This window comes from Suricata suricatta, chromosome 9, assembly GCF_006229205.1.
Source record: "Suricata suricatta isolate VVHF042 chromosome 9, meerkat_22Aug2017_6uvM2_HiC, whole genome shotgun sequence".
NCBI lineage: Eukaryota > Metazoa > Chordata > Mammalia > Carnivora > Herpestidae > Suricata > Suricata suricatta.
In genome coordinates, this window is record NC_043708.1 from 131112077 (window position 1) to 131132360 (window position 20284).

General features: G+C 46.6%; 1 protein-coding gene across 13 annotated transcripts in view; it reads left to right on the forward strand.

Annotated features, from left to right (window-relative positions):
* The window catches only part of AKAP13 (A-kinase anchoring protein 13), a 314398-nt gene that overhangs the window by 233828 nt on the left and 60286 nt on the right, over positions 1 to 20284 (forward strand). For 9 of the 13 annotated variants that reach the window (XM_029953026.1, XM_029953024.1, XM_029953029.1 and 6 more), the window contains 5 exons: positions 4960 to 5330; positions 7416 to 7469; positions 10630 to 10695; positions 12503 to 12695; positions 16060 to 16168. In XM_029953026.1, coding sequence (XP_029808886.1) covers positions 4960 to 5330; positions 7416 to 7469; positions 10630 to 10695; positions 12503 to 12695; positions 16060 to 16168 — 793 coding nt within the window. The remainder of the gene's footprint in view (positions 1 to 4959; positions 5331 to 7415; positions 7470 to 10629; positions 10696 to 12502; positions 12696 to 16059; positions 16169 to 20284) is intronic. The other 4 variants (XM_029953033.1, XM_029953034.1, XM_029953036.1 and 1 more) reach the window with 2 other exon arrangements.

Below are 20284 nucleotides of genomic sequence, written 5' to 3' on the forward strand. Positions count from 1 at the left end.
CCCACTAAAACTCTGGTTTCTCATCTGTAAAATGAGAATAAGAATGCCTACTAAGTCAGTTTTCTTAATTTTTTTTTAAGTTTATATTGAAAGGGACAGACAGTGTGAAGGAGGGAGGGGCAGAGAGAGGGAGAGAGAGACCCCAGGCAGGTTCCGTGCTGCCAGCAGACAGCCCGACGCAGGACTCGAACTCACACATCATGAGATCAGGACCTGAGCCAAAGTCAGATGCTCAACCAAATGAGCATTTTTTTTTTTTAAATTTTAGAGAGAGTAAGCGTGCGAGCTGGAGAGAGGGGCAGAGGGAGAGAAAGAGAATCTTGAGCAGGCTCCATGCCCAGCGCCGAGCTGGATGCAGGACTCTGTCCCACAGCCCTGGGACCTGAGCCGAAATTAAGATTCAGACGCACAACTGCCCAAGCCACCCAGGCGCCACAGCTACTAACTCGAATATTAAAGCAACACATCTAAATCACTTAATACAGATCCCCACAGGTGGCAAGTATCCCTTAACTAGGACTCACATTTATGTAATAGTCATGTATATTAAGTGATGGTCCTACTTTTTCCAAGCTGTGTATATAGACCGCATCATTATTTAATTTAGCCTTTCTTGTTAGCTTTGTATTTATATCGTTATTTGGTAGTTTCAGTTTTCCTACTTCATTTGACCTTAAATTAAGTGAAACGGTATCCTTGGGTCACGCCCACCCCCGGCCCTTGAGGTCCAAGCTGCCTGGCGGCGGCAGCCGGGCTTGTGAAGAATGGCCGCACACGAACCTTCGCAGCGCTTACTGGGCCCAGACCTCGCAGGCTTTCTCCTTGACCGCTGGAGACTCGATAGCCGCGTGGCCATTTGCAGAGCTTTAGGATTGCACACGCTGTAAGGAAAAGGAAGCTGTTGCTAGAGGTGATCGTTGTGTGTGCTTAGACCCTCTCGTGTGGTGGCGGCTCACGGGAGGGAGGGCTCACGTGCCAGTCTCTGGAATAGCCCCAGTGTCCTCTCTCCGGATGCACTTGCCCCCTCACACACAGGCACGGCCGCCGGCCGCCCCTTCTCTCCCGTGTCCGCCTTTCTCCGTCTCTTTGCCTTCTCTTAGGGGGGAAAACCAACTTGTGTTTAGTAGAGCATTGTGTTGGCCCTCTGCTTGTAAGACTAGGGGAAGAAAAGCTATGGATTTTTTTCTAAAATACGCACTCATATATATATATATATATATATATATATATATATACATATTTCTTAAATATATTAAGTGACTTTCAGGAACCTGGGCCGTTACTCCTGGTTATCTGAGGAATACAGCCCTGCGATCAGTCCAACTAACACATTGGATTTACGTGGAGTGAAAACCAGATTTTTAAACGTGTCCAGCTCAACCAGTCCCCTAGCACCATTTTTCCATACAACCAGGACGAATTTCCAAAGTCTCTGAAAGTCATTTAATTAGCAGTCATTTAAAAAAAAAAACCTCTCTAAAGAAAGACTGACACATAACTCAAACACCATTAAGAATGGCTTTGAATATCAGACCTGGAACATTCTGCTATGTGGCCGAAGCCATAACTTTCCCCCCTTCTGATGTATAAATGGAAAAACGGCATCCCTAAACCTTTCTGTGAGGAGAGAGGAGGAGGGAAGGAACAGCCCTCACGTTCTCATCTGGCAGACAGCCCTGGGAACTGAAGCGCAGATGAATTCCGGGACTGGGAAGGAATATTGCAAAAAGAAAAGAAAATTCAGACATTTAAAAAAACGCACTTGTTTCCCCTGCACATGATTAAAACTAGTACCTGCAACAGGCCTTACGTGAAGGTCTAAGCTCTTTAGATGTAAAGATCATCATACTAGACAGAGTGAAAAATCGGCTTGTCCAGAGACACATCCATAGCTCGAAAGACTCTGACCACATTCAGGTTTGGTTCCTGGTTCCTCCAGGGACCGCTTTCTGTTCTGCCGTTAATAGTGTGAAGACTTGACGAGGCCGTGAAATTCTTTTAAGTCTTGGGAAAAAGTAACTCAGAGCCTTCTGTAGATTCAGGACAGCACTACAGCCAAGCCATTCGCCTCAGTACTTAATAACTGAGATCAGTTTTTATTTCCGAGTTTGTCCTGTTTTTCTCTCTCTTGGGTAATAACCACCAGCTCATAATGAGTAAGAGTTGAAAGGTAAAATGAAAATACTTGAGTGTGCGAATACTATACTCTGTGCACTTCGTTCTTGGCGGGAGTGCAAGATGAAAGAACTCGTGTGTACTGTGGGGAAAAAAACCTCCCTTATTTAGTTATTTAGTTTTTAGGGATTGTTTTGTTTGTTTGTCAGAGTTAAAAGTACACACCGAGAAGCGTCATGACACACACACATTGGAACACCGTGCGGCGGCCACACTGGACAGGGCTCTCGTTTTTCAAAATGTGCACAGACGGGCCGCCAACACCTTTCCCACCTAGTTCTCGTGTCCTGCAACAGGGTGGACGCTCGTTCTTTGTGTGTCTGGGGTCAGCGAGGTGCCAGTTCGGCGGCTGTCTTTCAAGGTGGCGCCCTTCTGGGGCCACACGAGCGAGGCCGCTTCCTCCCTCCGCACGTCACTTCCTGGTCGGGAAGCGTGGATCTGTGAGCAGAGATGATAAATGGCTAACTGGAACCCGCAGCTCCTTTTCGTTTCCTGCGAAGCCTTGCCTGGGTGCTGTAGAGCGGGCTCGTCCCACGCTTCGCTCGATGGCGCTCCTTCTGCTTGTCCCTTGGCACTGTCCCGAGACCTAGAGATCCAGCAGCTTGCAGGGCAGGGTACACGGTCGGGGCCGCTGTAGCCACTCAGCACAGACCGGGTGGCTCGAAACAACCTGAATTCGCTCCTTCACTGTTTTGGAGGCAGCGGCTCCTACAGCCAGTGTCGGCTTTCCCTCGGGAGGCTCTGGTCGGGCCCTGCTGGGCCGTCCTTGGGCCGTGGACCCAGCGCTGCAGGCTCTGCCTCCCGGTATGTCTCGTCCTGTCTCTTCTTGTGAGGACATCGCAGCCACCCTACCGTAGTATGACCTCATCTGAACCGATGACATCTGCAGAGACCCAGGTTCCAAATAAGGTCACATTCAGAGAAGGACCAAATTTGAGGAGAAGGCAGTGAGAAAGCGGACATCCTGAACTGGGTATTTGTGACCATTTACGTTGTTCCTCTGGGGGGCAGCCCCATGACAGGTGCGCAGATTAATCTTCACTCACTAAAAAGGAGTAGTCGATGATTTTATTTAAAAAAATTTTTTAGGGTTTGTTTATTTCTGAGAGAGAGAGAGAGACAGACAGACAGACAGACAGAGGGGGACACAGAATCTGAGCTGTCAGCACAGAGCCCAACGCGGGGCTCGAACCCACGAACCGTGAGATCATGACCTGAGCTGAAGGAGTCAGACATTCAGCTGACTTAGCCACCCAGGTGCCCCTTGATGATTTTATTTTAAAACCATCCCTACCCTGTTTTAGAATCTGTTTGGTGAAGGCAGCCCAGTGAAGGGCACACAGGACTTGGCTGATAGGGACTTCGAGATCTTATCCTTACACGGTTTCTTAGAGTTGATCAGAACAGGGCAGTTTAAGTTGAAACCGCCCCGGGTTCACGTCCTGCTTCTGCTGCTCCCCGCCTGTGCACTGGGAGGCCCCGAGAGCCCGTCGGGATCCCAGTGACCCTCACCTCCCTCTCAGTCTCAGCCCTCATGCATCATTTAGGGAGCAATTAACCAAGGAAACCGGATGCCACAGAGTGAAGAAAAATTGCTAAGAGCTGGTGAGATTCAGCCCGAACTTATAAAGAATGCTTTTGAAGCGTTAACATAAACATTTGAAAATACTCTCCTTCTAGAATAGGTCTTGTTTTCTGTTCCAAAGCTGTAAGTGCTCATTAGTTTGCATAATTTTTAAGATCTTTCTCAAAGAACTGTAAGTTTCTTTACTCTCTAATTAAAGCTTTGAGTAGACTGGCTAATTAGAAAAATGCTGTAAAGAAGGAAAAATAACCACAGAATGGCTCCCCCTCCTCCCTGCTGTCTGTCCTAGAAGAACACGATAGAGATAGATGCTAAGACAGGTCAGTGCCCAAATCTGAGAGTGGGATCGTGCGTCTTCTAAACACTTCTGTGGATCTTCGGGACCGATTCATCCTTGAGTGTCAGGGTGCTCCTCTTTCCCTCAAATTCTGTGTTCTGCTGTGTGTAGCAAACAGAGGACTGTCCGGCTACTTGGGATCAAAACCACCCAGTTTTAGGCTCCAGAAGTTGGCCAGGGCAAAAGAACATCACTTACTAAAGACTCCATTGCCAGGACTTGATTTATGTGAGATTTGCCTTGATGATTCTGCCAGTTTCGTGTGAAATGAGGAAAAGGAATCATTTCTTCTAAATCAGGCATTCGTGGCCAGCATGTGGGCATTTTGGCAGACCTTAGGTAGGGTGATAAGTGATTCTGCCTTTTGCAGATGGCCTCTAAAAAACAATTACAGACTTGCTTTTGGAATTTTGAATTCAGAGTGACATTATTGTAGCCAAGCAGACAACTTGTTTTTGGTTAAAACCTGGTGGGGGGGGGCGGGGGGGGGCAGGGGGGCGGGAATTAAACCTAAGCGTATATGAGTTCAGAGTTTTTAGGCAGCAGAAACCACAGATAACTCGAGGGTTCTCTTCATTCCATTTGACGGTATTGGCCTACAGAACTGACCTCAGCGCAGGGCTGGCCCCTGTAGGAAGGGAACGGTCTGCCTACCTCTAATAAGAGGGGCGAAAGAGCACAGACCTACACCTGCCTTCATCGGCGGCCATGTGAATCCAACTCTGATCATGCTTTAAGGAAGGAGATCTCTGCAGCCAGCTGTGACTGGGCAGCCGCTCCACAGTCGCTCCGGGGCGGGGGGTAACGAGCTGTCCTCTGGGCCCTGCCATCTTCAACCGTGCGTGCTTTCTCTCCGTTCCAGCCCGAGGAGGAGCAGTCAGTCTGTGACATCACTGGGTCCAGTTCTTCCACCGATGACACGGCGTCCTTGGGTCGACACTCCTCTCACGGCAGTGACGTATCCCTCCCCCAGATTTCAAATTTGAACAGGTCCAGAGATCAGCAGTGCCCCGACAGCTCCTACAGCCATGGGGCAGGAGCCGAGGGCCGAGAGAGTGAGGGCGAAGCTGCTGGCTCAGGCGAGATGGACGAGGAGGAGATGGACAGCATCGCCGAAGTGCCCGCCAACCGCTCTGTGCTGAGGGGCTCCATGCGCTCCCTGTCCCCTTTCCGGAGGCACAGCTGGGGTCCCGGGAAGAACGCGGCCAGTGATGCAGAAATGAACCAGCGCAGGTGAGTGCGACCCCGCTGGGCCGTCTGTGCTGTCTCTCAGTGTCTGCTTGCTTTTGACCGTGTGATGGGTGTTATCGTGGTAGAAGAATTTAGGAGACACCATGGTACAGAAGAAAGCCTGGAGGGCTGTGGAATCGGGAAAATCGGAGTTCAAACCCCAGTTCTAGAACTCACTGTGTAGATAACCACAGGCAAGTGACCTGACCCCTCTGGGCTTTAATTTTCTCATCTGAAAAATACCCGCCTCTCTGAGTAGGTGTAATAATAAAAATTGCAAGTGAAATATGTCTGCTGCTGGGTGTTTAATAAACGGGAACAGTCCTTCAGGCCGGATCTGTTCGTAAAATTCATAGATTAAAACCTTTTGGAGGGAATAGTGTCCTGTCAGTTTTGAAATAAACATGAAATCTTACCATCTTCATTTTCAAGGAGCTTCCCAGGAATCACCATCAGTTTCTAATGCAGAAGGCCTTGTTAAAGTGTAAGTTATTACTGAATCAGCAAGGGAACAGGAGAATCATTCAGTATCACTGAGTTGTTGGTATTTGTTCACATATGCTCCAGTCTTTGGGAACTTCGGTACGTGTGACCGGGCCTCAGACCTTCAGTTGGAAGCAGGCTCTAAGACGGTGGTTTGCAGTTGGCATCTGACCACGGTCTGCTCTTAGGAATTTAAGCAACTGATTTCAGCTCTGACGACCAAGCGGGCGTCCGAGATGCCCCCCGGATGTGCAGAGTTGTGCTTACACCAGAGCTGCTTTCTTGATGAGGAGAAGCAGCTCGGGCTGACCGTTGTTTGAAAACAACTCACTGGAGTACTTACTCCTGTTTTAAAAAAAAAAAATCCCTTGACATGGCTCAGATTTCATAGTTACAGGTGTGTGTAATCTGATTACATTCACTCATTTTTTTAAGGTTTTACTTATTTATTTTTGGAGAGACAGACAGTGTGAGCGGGGATTGGGGAGGAGGAGAGAGAAAGAGAGAGAGAGAGAGAGAGAGAGAGAGAGAGAGAGAGAGAGATTGAGACGAAGTCCCTGCCTTTGCTCACAGTAATACCTCACACCTTCTTAATTTGCCACCGTTCTCTGACTCATTTAATAACCGCCTGTGTCACGTAACTTTCTGCGATTCTGGATTACTCCATGCTGGCGTTCAGGACGCAGCACTTAAGAACGAGCAGTTGTTTTATCTGCTGGGTAGTTTTTATACACAGTGGAAATCACAGACTATGTAAAAAGCAGTTTGCAAAAGCTTTCCTTGCCAGCTTTATTCACGCTGTACTTAAGAAAAAGTCCATACCATTATAAATAAATAATATATAATATTATATTATTATATAATAAATAATAGGGAGGGAAGGAGGAAGGATGGAAGGACATATTGTCAGATGATGACAACACCAAGACATGAGGGTTTATTTTATATGCAGTCCGTTTTTCTTTAGAGCCCCCTTTGGATCCTTGTGCTATGACTTTGATTTCAGGGCCGGACAAGGACTGCAGCCCAGATGAGAAAATTGAAGCTCAGACCGAATGATTTGCCCAAGATCACATGCTGATCTTAAGACTGAACCAAGACTAGAACCTCATCAGTTATCTTTATTTTCGACCCTACAGTATCATGGCCTCTCCTGTGTGAGCCTGCCCTTAAGGATCACCTCACACCACTGCCCCGGTGCCTCCAGAGATAATGGAATGACTTGAATTAGTTTGACTAATGGCTTACCTTGTTGTCTGTGTAGTGTAACCTGAATTTTACAGTCTTAAGAAGACCTTTTTACCTTTCAAATGGCCTTTTTTAAATCCTTTTACTTTTGTAATGTAATTACCTCATTCCTTGTCATCTGATTAACCCTTTGGAGGAAGGAGGGAGGGAGCAAAGTAACCCTCCCTAGAAATTGTCCGGCTGTCCAGCCTTTTTGGTTCTGATGTTTCTTACTACGCAGTTTTTCACTCCCTGACTTCCTGTACCGTTTGTCTGTGTGGATTGTGTTTCTTCCCTTGGTTGATGTCCGTGTGCTTCATGCATTTATGTCCATTGTGTTTCATCTCGACACTGACCTCTCCCACCATTCATTTTCAGTTCATTGCGAGTTCTTGGGGACGTTGTCAGGAGACCCCCCATTCATAGGAGAAGGTACAGAGTTCATTCACTTGATGGACTAACCATGTTGCCTCTGAGCTTAGTATACTAACAAGCATCTCATTTTGCTTAATCCATGATTAAACTGTCTTTTAAAACAATGTCACGTCTGCTTCAGGCAAATAAAATACAGGTACTTGTTCATTGCTAATGTCTGTTGCGTATGAAATGGTTTCATGAATGTGAAACTTTTTCCTTTTCAACTTTTATCTTTAAAAAAATTTTAATGTGTTTTTTTCCATCTTGTACTTGTGTTCAGATCACTTGGATAATAGGGTCTTCCCAGTTCTCCCTAGGGTGTTCAAAAATCGACGTTGAGGAGCACTTTTTGGTTCTCCCCACCTCCCCTCCCCCCGCCCAAAAGGACAAAGAACCAGAAACAATTGTGTGCTGGCACACAGGCCTTAACATATTTCCGACACTTTCTTTAGTAATGGGATGGAAGCCTTGGTGTCTAGGCCACCTGACACTTTGCTCACCATTGTTTTTGTTTGTTTTGTCATTTAATAATTCTTCCCTGTCTGGAGAGTCCACGCCATTGTTGATGTAGTCGGTTCTTAAAGCAAGAGGCATCAGCTCCTCCCTCCAGGGCCCTCACAGTCCTTCAATTCCTTACTTATATTTTGTCAGGTAACATTTGAAGCTAAAAATCAGTAATTTATAAGCTGAAAAGTCATTTCTAGTCACACAGTGCTGATTTGCTCTTCAGATGCTGAGTTTTACTTTGTTCAGAAGTCGTCACTAGTGACCTATTCTTCCACTGTTTGGGGGAAGGAAATCAGAAATGCACAGACGATGAAGTTGCGGGTGGCCCCTTGTGCTGGGAGACACGTGTCAGGAGGTACCTTTAACTCTCTGCTGAAGCTGCTCCTCCGGAAGCTGGCGCCCAGAGATCCCATGGCCACTTTGAAAGGGGGCGTTTCCTTTAATTCCAGATTTCATGCCCAAAGTGGAGTTCAAATACAAGTGCTCGCCTGAACCTCGGGTAATCCTGGCTAGGTTAAGTTTTTCTCCCAGGGAACAAGCTGGTAAATGCACTTTTCAGTAGAGGTCCCTGAAACCTTTACAGATCTGTCTGGCTCTCCGTTAAAGCTCTCCCGTATGACCTTCTTAAAAGCACACGCGTGTTGACAGTGGAGAGTGACAGTTTGCTGGATGTGGGCCCAGTGGCATATAGAGGAAGCCACGTGACAGCCCAGGTCCCACGTCACACTTAGTCATCTCTCTGCAGGAGGAGCCTGAAGTATAATGTAAACTTTTATATGACGCCTTAGCTAGTCAGATGGAAACATCCCCACCAGGTGCGGGGATGGCGTATTTGTGGGCTTTTTTTTAATCTAGAATTTCCTAAATCTCAAAATAAGTTCAGAGAACCATTGAATGTTCCCTCCACTGATGGAGGGATTGAGGAAATTTAGGGTGCTCCGGAACACTCTGGTGGAAGGAGTTTCCTTCTGGAAGCAAGGGCAAGTCTGCAGTCTCCTCCCTGGAGCCTCAGGAATGCTGTGAGGCCCCGTTCCTATCCCCTGCTGGCTCTTTCTCTCCAGCCTCAATTTCTCCCTGCTTTCTCTCATCATTTTCGGAGAGTAAGCGGATGTTTACCTCTGTAGAACGAGATTCGCTTTTTGAATAACTTGGTAATGTGTATTCAGTTGCTGATTTACCATGTTGTGTTTTTAATAAGTTGGATATTTAAACAATTTTTTCTTAACAGCTTGGAGATTCAAAATTAAGTAATAATTTCAGAGAAGGGACTTCTGAATCTCATGTTTGTGAACTATATTCAGGCTTGGCTCCCTCACACGAGCAAATTATAAGTCTTTCTGATACCTCATCACAGACTAGAACTATGTCTGAGATGCGAATTTATCCTCTCTGCCTCTGCCCTTGGGAGATACTTGAATTTAATCTTGGTTTTAAGTGTTTCACTATGTAAATTATTGATAAGATATTAGTTTTAAAGATTTACTTTTAGGGGTAGCTCTTCGATTTAGTCTCCCGCCATTTTCCTTGTCTCTTTTCCTCTATCAAAAAGCCCCACTTCTCAACAAAACCGTTACTAGGTGTATTCAAGGTTGGGCGGTTTTGGTCTGCAGGTCTTCCCATTTGCCAGATTCCGGAGGGAGCTGAGGGGGTGTTAATGTGCCCCACTTCAGAATCAAAAGCACGTCACTTAGAATTTTAAGACCCCAAATCACAGCAGTGTAATTTATTAATAATAGCTCCTGTGCATCAGAAATCCTTGGCCTACTGACGAAGCTCCCTTGACAGTGTACCTCATATTCTGAATTGTTGACTGACCTGCTTATATTTACATGTTACTTCCGACCCTAGAGTTTTTATCCCTCCCGCTTGAAAATAAATATGAGTGCCAGAGGTAATCAAAGTCGATGATCAGATGAGTTTTGTTTTTTTAATCTTGTGGGGGGGGGGGAACAGATGCAAACCTAAAATTAAGACCCATTTCTAACTTAGTACCATGGAATTCCTTTTCTTTTGAAAAAAGTAAATGCCTTCATTATCATTAAAATGCAAGGACAAGTGGCTTTTGTTACCACTGCTGGGTTTAAAGGTGGGTGTGAGTATTGATGGGATTTGGTTTTTATAAAAGACTTAGCCAGTGGCTGGCTTAGATGGACCCTTCCTGGAACCCCCTGAGGACAACCCGTGACTCCGTGAGCCCCGCCCCAGTGCACTTTGTCATTGTCCCTTCTCCTGGAGGCTGGGTCTGGTTCAGTTAGGGATCCTAGCCCTGGTCTCGGAGGTCTGGGAGTGGCGGGGCTTGTGGAGAGCGTGTCCCCAGTCGCAGGGCTGCAGTCCCAGAGACACCTGAGGGGCAGGCCGCGGGGAGGGCGGGCTCTTTGTTCAGAGTCCCCAGAAGGAATTCTTGGGTTTCCGATTGGACTTGTTACCCTGTAACAGACTCACATAGTCCTTTCCAACACACTGTCTAGAGGGATATTAGTAGCACAGTTTTCAGTTTCCGTGATTTTTGTGTTTTTTTCTGAATTCTATATGTTACGTTCCTAAGTTTTTGATAACCCAATAACTCCATCTGTCTATAACTATGGCCTTTCTTTTCAAACCCAGTAATCCTATCCCTGTTTGCTCTTTCCTCCCTCCGTTTCTGTTTCTGCCTTTGATGTCCCCCCAGTATGAGCTGGTGTCCTTCTGGTGTCCGATACTCTGCCGCCCTGAGTGCCGACTTTAATTGCAGAAGGTACAGTATCGCTATGTGTGCAGCCACCACGGGGCGTCGTGAAGTATGGCACTTGGGCCTTGGCTGAGAGCTTGCTTCTGGGTGGCTAGAATGCGGACGGCAGCCCGCTTTGGCTGTGAGCTCAGTGTCGCCCCCCTGATCCCATTGAAGGGGCGCAGCCTCGGAGTCGGATGGTGCGCCTGGTGCTTCCGGTGTCTCAGGTGGCTCTAGAGTCAGTGCTCTCCGCACAGACCTGTGTTTGCGGTGTGGCGGACCTCTCCTCTCTCTGTTCTGGCCTGTCTGATTCCCAGAACCTGGGGATTCCCACATCCTGAGGAAAACAGGGACAGAAGCAAGGCAACAAATAAGATGAATTTCTTTCTATCATGTTTCCAAGTCCACCAATGTCTTTAGGCTCCAAACTCACAGATGCCTCAGTGTTTCATATTCTTCTCTCAGCGAAGCAGCCAGATTTAATTACTGAAACATTTTCAGGAGTAAGTTTTGTGGTAATAAGAGATCTGGTTTTCTCAGGCTTCACAAACAATTCACAATAGAAAACTAAATTTCTTCGCTCAGCTTGTCTTATCCCTGCTATTGAAAATGAGTTTTACAGAGACATTTATGTCTACTTGATCGTGGTTTCTGTTGTTGTATTGAAATAAGAAAAACAAAATCCATTGTTTAAATTACCCACCAGAGAAAAATAGAGGCATATGGTTTCAGTTCATAATAAGTAATTTGTGAAATGAAAAAAAGCAACCACAAGCCCTTCTGGACTGGCATACGTGAGTTATTTGTAGAATTAACAATACAGTTTGAGCAGAGATGACTAAATAGCTCGGTGTACCTCCAAATGCACTTCCAGCTCTTGCAGGTGAGGACACGGGCCGTTCCGGCTGTATTTTGAGATCTCACTTACATTAAAAGAAGTCCCCACCGAAGCTGTGCCAGATGTCCATTATTCTGACCAGCAACCCCAGAGCGCATAGACAGCCACCGGCTCTCTGTAGTCTCCTGCCTACTAAGAAATGCTTTTCCCCCTGCAAACTGCAAAATCTGTCTTCCAGGGATCCCAGTCTACAGCCCATATCCTAAATTTGCCCCCCTTTTGAGCCAATATCAAAACAAAACAAATTAAAACTCTAGACGTAGTTGCTTTTAGATGTACTTCTTGAAGGTGCCCTGTGTGCCCATCTGCAGCCAGCCCTTCCCGGGAAGCCTGTCCGGCAGGGCCATGAGGCCAGATGGGCACAGACCGCACTGCTCATGCATCATCCCGGGCTTCCCGGGTGTACACGTACCTGTGGAATCAGAAAGGTCGGCTGGCCTGTAGTTGAATGTAAAGTTCTAAAGGTCCACTTTAGTGACCCAAGGGCAAGTGTGAGTGTCCCTGTCCATCTTCTGAGAGCTACTCATGCACCTGTTTTCTCTGTGCCATTGAATTCTTTGGTATTAGCTGAGTTTGATTTTGACAGAGATTAATTACATCGGATCAAGGAAAAACAAACAGACATAAACGATAAATAAGATAATCTGGTCTAGCCATATGGTATATTGAAAAAAAAAATCTTGAGAAAATGACCTGAGATGGTCAACATTTGAATAAAAGTAAAGGAGGTCAGAAAATCGAACTGCATTTGCCTTCTCAGCCTACCAAGACCTGTTAGGGGACAGGCAGGTGGCACTCACTTGTGCCTTGCCCTGGTCGATAGCTTTCTAGGTGACAGAGAAATGCTCTACCAGCAGCACTCAGAGCACTTTCGTATCCTCCTTCCTTCCTGAGACTCCAAAATAGGTTGAATTAACGCCTTTGCTCTGTGTTCAGTTTCAGCCTAGAAGGCTTGACCGGAGGAGCTGGTGTCGGAAACAAGCCGTCCTCATCTCTAGACGTGAACTCTGCAAACACCAAACAGCTCAGGCACCCTTTCAGTGGGGAGGAAAGGGGTGACTCTTTGGTGTCGCTTTCAGAAGAGGATCTGGAATCAGGCCAGAGAGAACACAGGATGTTTGAGCAGCAGGTAAGGCTGAAGCAGGTGTATCCTCCTAATTTGGAAAAATTGCCTTTACTTCCCTGTGTGTGTCCTGACGTCAGGAACAAAGACAGCAAGACTTCTGTTCCTCCAAGGCTAGTTGTTCTGATTGCTTGCCCATTGTCCAGGACACCCTGTCCAGCACAGAGCAAGGTTTTCACGCTTAACTAATTCCAGAATACCATTCATCTGCAGGAACTTAAATACTCCATCGAAGCAGGCTTTTTAAATTAGGAGAGTGTCCAGGATATTAAATTGGGTTCTTCCTTCTTATCTGAGGACCTCTTTTGCCATGCCAATAGTAAAATGTGTCCTCAAGTATGCTACATACCGTTGTTAAATTCCCCAGTTTTTCAAAAACCTATCCCCTCCTGGAAAAAATAAATCTTCTTCTTTGTCTTCTCACATTGCCTGGGAAATGGCTGTTTCTTTCTGCTTCCTGTCATTGGGAGAACTTTTCAGAGAGCATGTGCCCTCCCTGCCCTCACCTGCTGCTCTCTCCACGCCACCACTCTCCCGGGACTCCCCTCTGGGGCCCCAGCTGGCCTCCCTCCCCGCCAGTCAGGTGACTTCCCCAGCCCCTGGGACGGCCCCTCGGGACTTTGCTGTGAGAACTGGAGCTCCATGCTTACAGCAGCCCAGCTGCTCCGTCCTGTTCCCTCCTCTGGGGCCAGGGGGCCTTTGGATTGATTCCTGGGAGGATCCTGTGATGTACCTGAATCTTTCTTTCTTTTTTTTTTTCTTTTTTAATGTTTATGAAACTTTAATTTTTCTACTAATGTTTATTTTTGAGAGAGAGAGACTCTGAGAGACAAGAGTGTGAGCAGGGGAGGGGCAGAGAGAGAAGGAGTCACAGAATCTGAAGCAGGCTCCAGGCTCTGAGCTGTCGGCATAGAGCCTGATGCAGGACTTGAACTCACAAACTGCAAAATCATGAGCCGAAGTTGGAAGCTGAACCAGCTGAGACACCCAGGTGCCCCGAAACGTTTCTAATTAAACACTTGTCTTTGGCTAGGTGACTGGAGTTTTAGGTAGAAATGTATTGAAGCATTTCTAATTAGACAAACCAACAAAAATGTTGAACAGCCTGTTCTCTGAGCAGGAGACTTAGGCTTCACATAGACATTTAATGTTTTCTATACCTCACTATGTAGAAATGCCATAACCAGACAGAAATTGGATACTGGAGGATTCCCTTAGTGCATCACTTATGTGAAGGCCTAAGAAGAGTCAGGCCTGATGAAAATCAAGTGGAAGGCCCAAAGGGATTTTGCCATCTTGTCCCCTTCCCCCACCACCCAGTTCTCCTGGGCCTGATACTTTAGAAAAAGTTAAGAAAAATAAGAATATGGAGAATAGGGGCACCAGGCTGCCTCAGTCAGAAAAATATGTGACTCTTGTTCTCGGGGCCATGTGTTCAAGCCCCACGTTGGGTGTACAGATTACTAAAAGAAATAAACATTTTAAAACATAAATAAATTTTTCAAAGTGAATATGGAGAATATATTTATCGAAGCAAATGATTTAAATCTATCCAGCCTTATGGTAACAGAAAAAGAGTAAAAAACAATCCATTCTTTCGTGCTTTGCTGAGAGCATCTTTGGCAAGTGGAGAGTCTAAAACATAAGGTGCATTTCATGTGTATGGTGTCCTTGGAAATCATTGTAAGACCTGGTGAAATGCCGGAGTTGTGGGTTTGTGAACCGAATCCGAGACTTGGAGCCAGCATATCCCTTCGGAGTCCGTGCAAGCCCTCAGGTGTGACAGCTTCAGGCCTGCGTAAGCGACTTGCCTGAGGCCTCACTAACCGGCGTTAGCTGGATGGTGTTCACCTCGGAGCTCCTGGCCCTGGGTCTCACAGCCGCTTTCCGCCTCTCTGAAGTGGAAGTGTTTTAGAAAACAGAAACATTTAAATGTTCTCAATATAGTTTATGGAAAGCCTTTTCTGAAACTCATATTTCTAGGAATTGGACAGAGGACCGTTAGTAAGTGATACCATTTACCACCAAAGTCTTTCTAAAACGGCCTTTCTGATCCAGCCTTTCTGGGTGAAGCTGCTGACATGTTAGTGGCTTCCTGGAACTCTGCGCCCCCGCAGAGTGGGGATCTGAGCTGCTGGGATCTCTGATCGGACAAGCCGCCTGCAGCCAGCTTCCTGCTGAAGGTCCCTGCCTTTCCCTGCGACCGCTTCTCAGACCTCACAGTTGTGTACGAGACACAGCAGCTGTCTGCCCCAGACTCCATGGTCACGCGTGGAACTGGCTCTGAGTAACCGGAAGTCTCTGGCACACTTGAGTCGAGCTCGTGGTCCTGATAGGTTGCAGTCCGGCATGAAGGGAAGGATTCACGGCAATGAAAGTCGCTGAACAGTTAGAACAGGCGCTCAGAACAAAAGGAGGGGCCCCGCACCCCACAGGTGTCCCCCGGAGCACCGCTGGGCTGTCGCTCAGGGCCGTCCTGCCGGAGCCTCTGCAGAGGGCCGGTACAGGCCTCGGGGCTGTGCGATTTCGCCGAGGGGGGTGACGCGTCCGACTTCAGTCCCCCTCGGGTACACGCAGAAGCAGTCTCCTCCTAGAAGATAGATGAACCGGCTTCAGGCTTCTTCCCAGGTGCACAGCTGCTTTGCTCTTGATCCTCAGATGCCTTTTACTTGCATCTCCGTTTCCAGCTCTTTAAAATCAGAGTAATATTGGGGCACCTGGGTGGCTTTGTCAGTCGAGTGTCTGTCTGACTTTGACACCTGTCATGCCCTTGTGGGCAGCGGGCTCATGGGTTCTGTGCGACAGCTCAGAGCCTGCTCCGGATTCTGTGTCTCCCTCTCTCTGCTCTGTTCACCCCCACCCATGCTGGCCCTCTCTCTCAAAAATAAACTTTAAAAAAATAAAAAACAACATACTTAAAGTCAGAATAATATTACTGATCTCTACTATGTGTCGAAAAGACTTAGATTTTCAGAGAACAAGAATTATATGTATTTTTCTCTCTTCAGTAAAGATACTGCCATCTGGTTATTTGTTCACATGTTTACTAAGCACATACTAAGTTTAAAGCATTATTAGGTGTGAGGGACATGAAACCGAGGTAAAGGATGGGTACTCCGTTAATCCCATTTTGCAGATAAAACTAAGGCTCACGGAAACTAAGGAACTCTTCAAAGTTGAGCCGCGTTAAGAAGCAGGGGCAGGCTTGAATGAGGGCGTCTGAGCACAGGGCCTGTGTGTTAGCCCTCTCCCGTACTGCGTGCTTTTCCCAGGTTGGGGCGGGATGTAAAGTTTTGTGCCGATCTAGAAATAACAAGAGTATCTACTTAGATCCTGTTTTTCACCTTTTTTTTTTTTTTAAACTTCACAGGCATGTCACAGATCTAAACAACAGGGATTTAATTACTGCACATCAGCCATTTCTTCTCCATTGACAAAATCCATCTCATTAATGACCATCAGCCATCCGGGCTTGGACAGTGAGTATATCACTTTTTTTTTTTAATTAAGCATCTTTTAAACATTTTTTTTCTATCATTTCTCTCCCTTTAAGACTCTACAACATCACCTTCCAAAATTTACCTCCCTCTTCTTCTGACTGACTCATTTAAACAGAAAATGTGACACACAGTTCTGTGTTGGGATCGTCCTGCTCTTGCGATGTAAAAGTCTCTTTAATACATTAGATGCCTTATATTCTTGTCTGGACATAGAATTTGTTTTTTTTTTTTACTTTTTATTTTGAAGTAGTTTCAGATTTTAAAAACAGTTCTAAAAACATTACAAAGAATTACCATATGCTCTTCACCAGGAATCCCCAGATGTCAAACGCTTGACCTATCTTATCAAGGTCATAACTGTTCTTATCGACGTCCCTTCTTCTATCATTTCCTTTAAAGTTTTTTTTTTTTTTTCCTGGAATGCTAGCGAGTAAGTGACAGACACTGTGTGGTTACGGGATACGCTGTTCTGTTTCCACAGTACACTTAGGTAAATTTCATCCAGTACTGATTTGCTGAGCTCTTCAAAGGTGTCAGGCTGTGGAAGGACAAAGAAAGACTGAGGTACATTTTCAGTTGGTTAATGAAGCATGTGCCAGAAGGATTACACCCGCCAGTGATGAAGGGAGGGGTGTGCGGATTCAGGACGCACCGGCTCGCTGTGAGTTAGGTGGATGTCTGGATCCGTAAGCATAAAAGATGCTCAGAGACATATTTGAATTGGACCTAAATGTTTGCCAGACAAAGGCAGCTTGTTCTTCGAGAAACCTCACCTTTTAATTTTTAAAATCTTGCTGCTTGTTTTCATGAGTAGTTACGGTTTGAGACTTTGACCTAAAGATTATAGTGCTCCTCAAAGCGGGGGAGTGATTGTTTCTTTGCTGAAAGACCACGTATTCAGGAGGCTGAGGCAGAAGGAGGAAAAATAAACTCTCCTGGTGTTTCTGGTGTTTCTTCAGTGTCCCTGGATAGAACCCATCTTAAAAGAGCTGGAGAGGGGCGCCTGGGTGGCTCAGTCAGTTAAGTGTCCAACTTGGGCTCAGGTTATGATCTCACAGCTCGTGAGTTCGAGCCCCACGTCAGGCTCTGTGCTATTAGCAGAGCCTGGAGGCTGCTTAGAGTTCTATGCCGCCCTCTCTCTGTGCCCCTCCCCTGCTCATGCTCTGTCTCTCTCTAAAATGAATAAACGTTAACAAAATTTTTTTAAATTCATGACTTAACCTCAGGCCTAATCTTTTTCATTTCCACCTTAGAACTAAGACACAGAAGAGAAAGCTCTTAACTCTGTCCTTATTGTCATGGCCAGCGATTCAGATCTGGCCTGTTGGACCAGCGGTGTGCCTGCTGGTGACGTGGTCTCAGAGATGTGGACATAACCACACGGGACTGCAGCTGAAATTGCTCTCCCTGTTTTTGTTGGGGTTTTCGTTTTGTTTTGATTTGGCTTTGGGTTAGAGGTCTTGCTGGTCCAGAATGAACATCATCATAGCAGAATTGTTCACGGGGGATTTGATGAGCCTGGCGTGTGAGCGCTCAGTAGCCACAGACAGGAGGGCACTTCCAGCTCTGTGTCCCTCAGCGCCCTTGACTGGCCGGTGTCATGGTGGAGAGTCTGCTCCCATGGCAGCAGATGTCCAACACTGACAGAATGTGTCCCTCCGCATATTTTCCCTGTATTTTGTGACACACTCTCTTGCCTCGTGCATGAAACACTTCATTAATTTTCCCTCAAAAAGCAAGACGGTGTTTGACTGTTTTCAGTTGCTAGCCAAACACTGTAACTAATGCAGTGACTCCCCAGAAACACTGTCCTCGGTGCCAGGAGCTCTGCCACACACAGCTTCTCTCCTCCTGCTGCTGGGAAACTTTTCTGCTCCGCTCAGAGGGGACTGAAAGGACCTGGTAGTCTATTGTCAAGGGTAGACCACCAAGCAGGAGTTTAATCCTTGGATCAAAATAGGGTGCGTGCCCTCATTCTAACCTACACTGTAGGTCCATGCCCATTTGAACGATTAGGTCGTAAATCAGTGAGCTAGCCCCACAGGTTCCCCACCTTGGCCTACGCTATAATTGGAGAATTAATCAGCTCTAATGACACTGTTTCTCGTTAGTGCCTCCCCACGTACAATTAAGTTAATTTTCCCAACGGTATTTTTTTATTCTGCTCTAGCAACCTGATGTTTTCACGGATGTGAAGCTTCTGGCAGCTGAGCAGGAGACTAAAACTTGTGACCCGTGTGCTGAACCTTTAAGCGTCAGGGTCACCAGGCAGTTCTCAATCTGCCACAGACTCAGATCTTCCAAATCGCCTGGACACGGCATGATTCATCTGTAGTCCTGGCCTCCCAGCTGAAGGAATCCTAGCTAAAATCTGCCCAGTGAGATCTTAAAGCCTAACGCGTCCAACACGCCTAAAATGTTTTAGCTCCTGTTTTATTGTAGGCGCATCTTGTGGCTGTGTGACCTTGGGCTGCTAGATGGTGAAATTCTTTGGCTCAAATTACTTGATGACACAGGGGTAATAACGTGATAAGGCTTAAATGTGATTTTGTGTCAAGTCCTTAGCATATTTCCTGGTTTACAATAAGTATTTGTTATTGTTACTGAGTGAGTGAGTTCACAGCACCCAGAACAGCACCGGAGTCTGTCTTTTGTTTCTGACCAGAGTTGAAACGATGTTAGAGAAACTAGAGCGTGTCCCTCATGGTCTCTAAGTGGCTGTGTCTTAGGAGTCCGTTTGTCTAGGAACCAAATACGTTCTGACATCAACCGTATCTCTCTACATTCCCACTTCTGCCTGGGCTCTGTCTTCTTCTTCCAGAGAAATTAGCTGCTGCTCCCACAGTCTTACAGCTGTTAACATTTGATCATTTCTGAAAATGTATGTCTCCTGAGCTGTGTCATTTCCTAGAAGAGAGACACAGAGGAAACAACATTATTACTAAGCTGGATCGTTTTCTAAAATCCACTGATGCAGAGGAAAATACTGAATGTGAAATGGTGACTAATGTATGTCTGTGTCCTGTTCTGGGGGGGGAAGGTAGAGAGGCAATCGCCTATTTGGGAACCACATGGGTGGGAAGCTGTCCTCACTCCCGTCCTGGCCGTGCTGTCTTGGTGGGAGGGAACGTGGGGAATGCGTCCTTGCTGGCATGTAGGGAACCGGAAGAGCACCGAGGCCACCTGCCTGCACCGTGGGGGGAGATGCCGCGGAGGACTGCCCTCAGAGACACTGCTTCCGGGGACCTGTGGCCCCCTCAGAGAGGACGGAGTGGAGACTCCCAGCTTGCCAGGAGACTTAGATGGTTTCTTGATAGAACTTCAGCCTAAATTTCATTTCTGCATCCACAGAATAATTCAGTCATTACAGACGACTCTGGGAAAAGAGTGTATCTTAACACGTTTCACAGCTTATGCTCAGAAGACGCTTGCCAGCAGTAGACAAGGCGCTTGCTTGGTGTGTCCCCGGAAGAGCCCTAACCTCACTGGTGATGGTGACGTTAGAAGGAGACTCGTGCCCATTAGATGTTGTAACTCACGGGCTTCTTAACGAGAAGTCGTTTTCCCTTTGTTTTTCAGGTTGAGGATCCTCGTTAGATATTCCTACAAATAGGTTCTTCCTGATGATCCATGAAATTGTGACAAAGGGAAGGGATACTCTTAGATTCGGTGTAAGAAGAGAGTAAATAATTTTCATTTCGTGAGTTGGCTTCACGTTCAGAAAGACTTTCGCAGGCACATCAAGATGGCAGACTCCTCTTCGTGCTAGACTGGCACTGCCCAGAAAGCCAGCAGAGCTGTGTTCGTGCCACTAGTCTAGTCTTCGATCTCTGTCACTTGACGTGGCTGCAGACAGCAGTCCAACGTCACGTCATATTTATGTGGCTCTTGGGTTGGTGCAGGGCTTTCAGAAAGCCTGGCAAAAGGAAATTCGTTTAATTTATTTATTTAGTGAGCATTTGAGTTCCTCTTTGCCAGGTACCAGGCTACACAGGGGTAGGAGACAGGTGAGTTTGTAGGTATGGTGTCTTTCCTCACCACGTTCACACAGAGCAGATAACAGGGGAGTGTAAGAAGCTTGGGGCAGTACAGGAG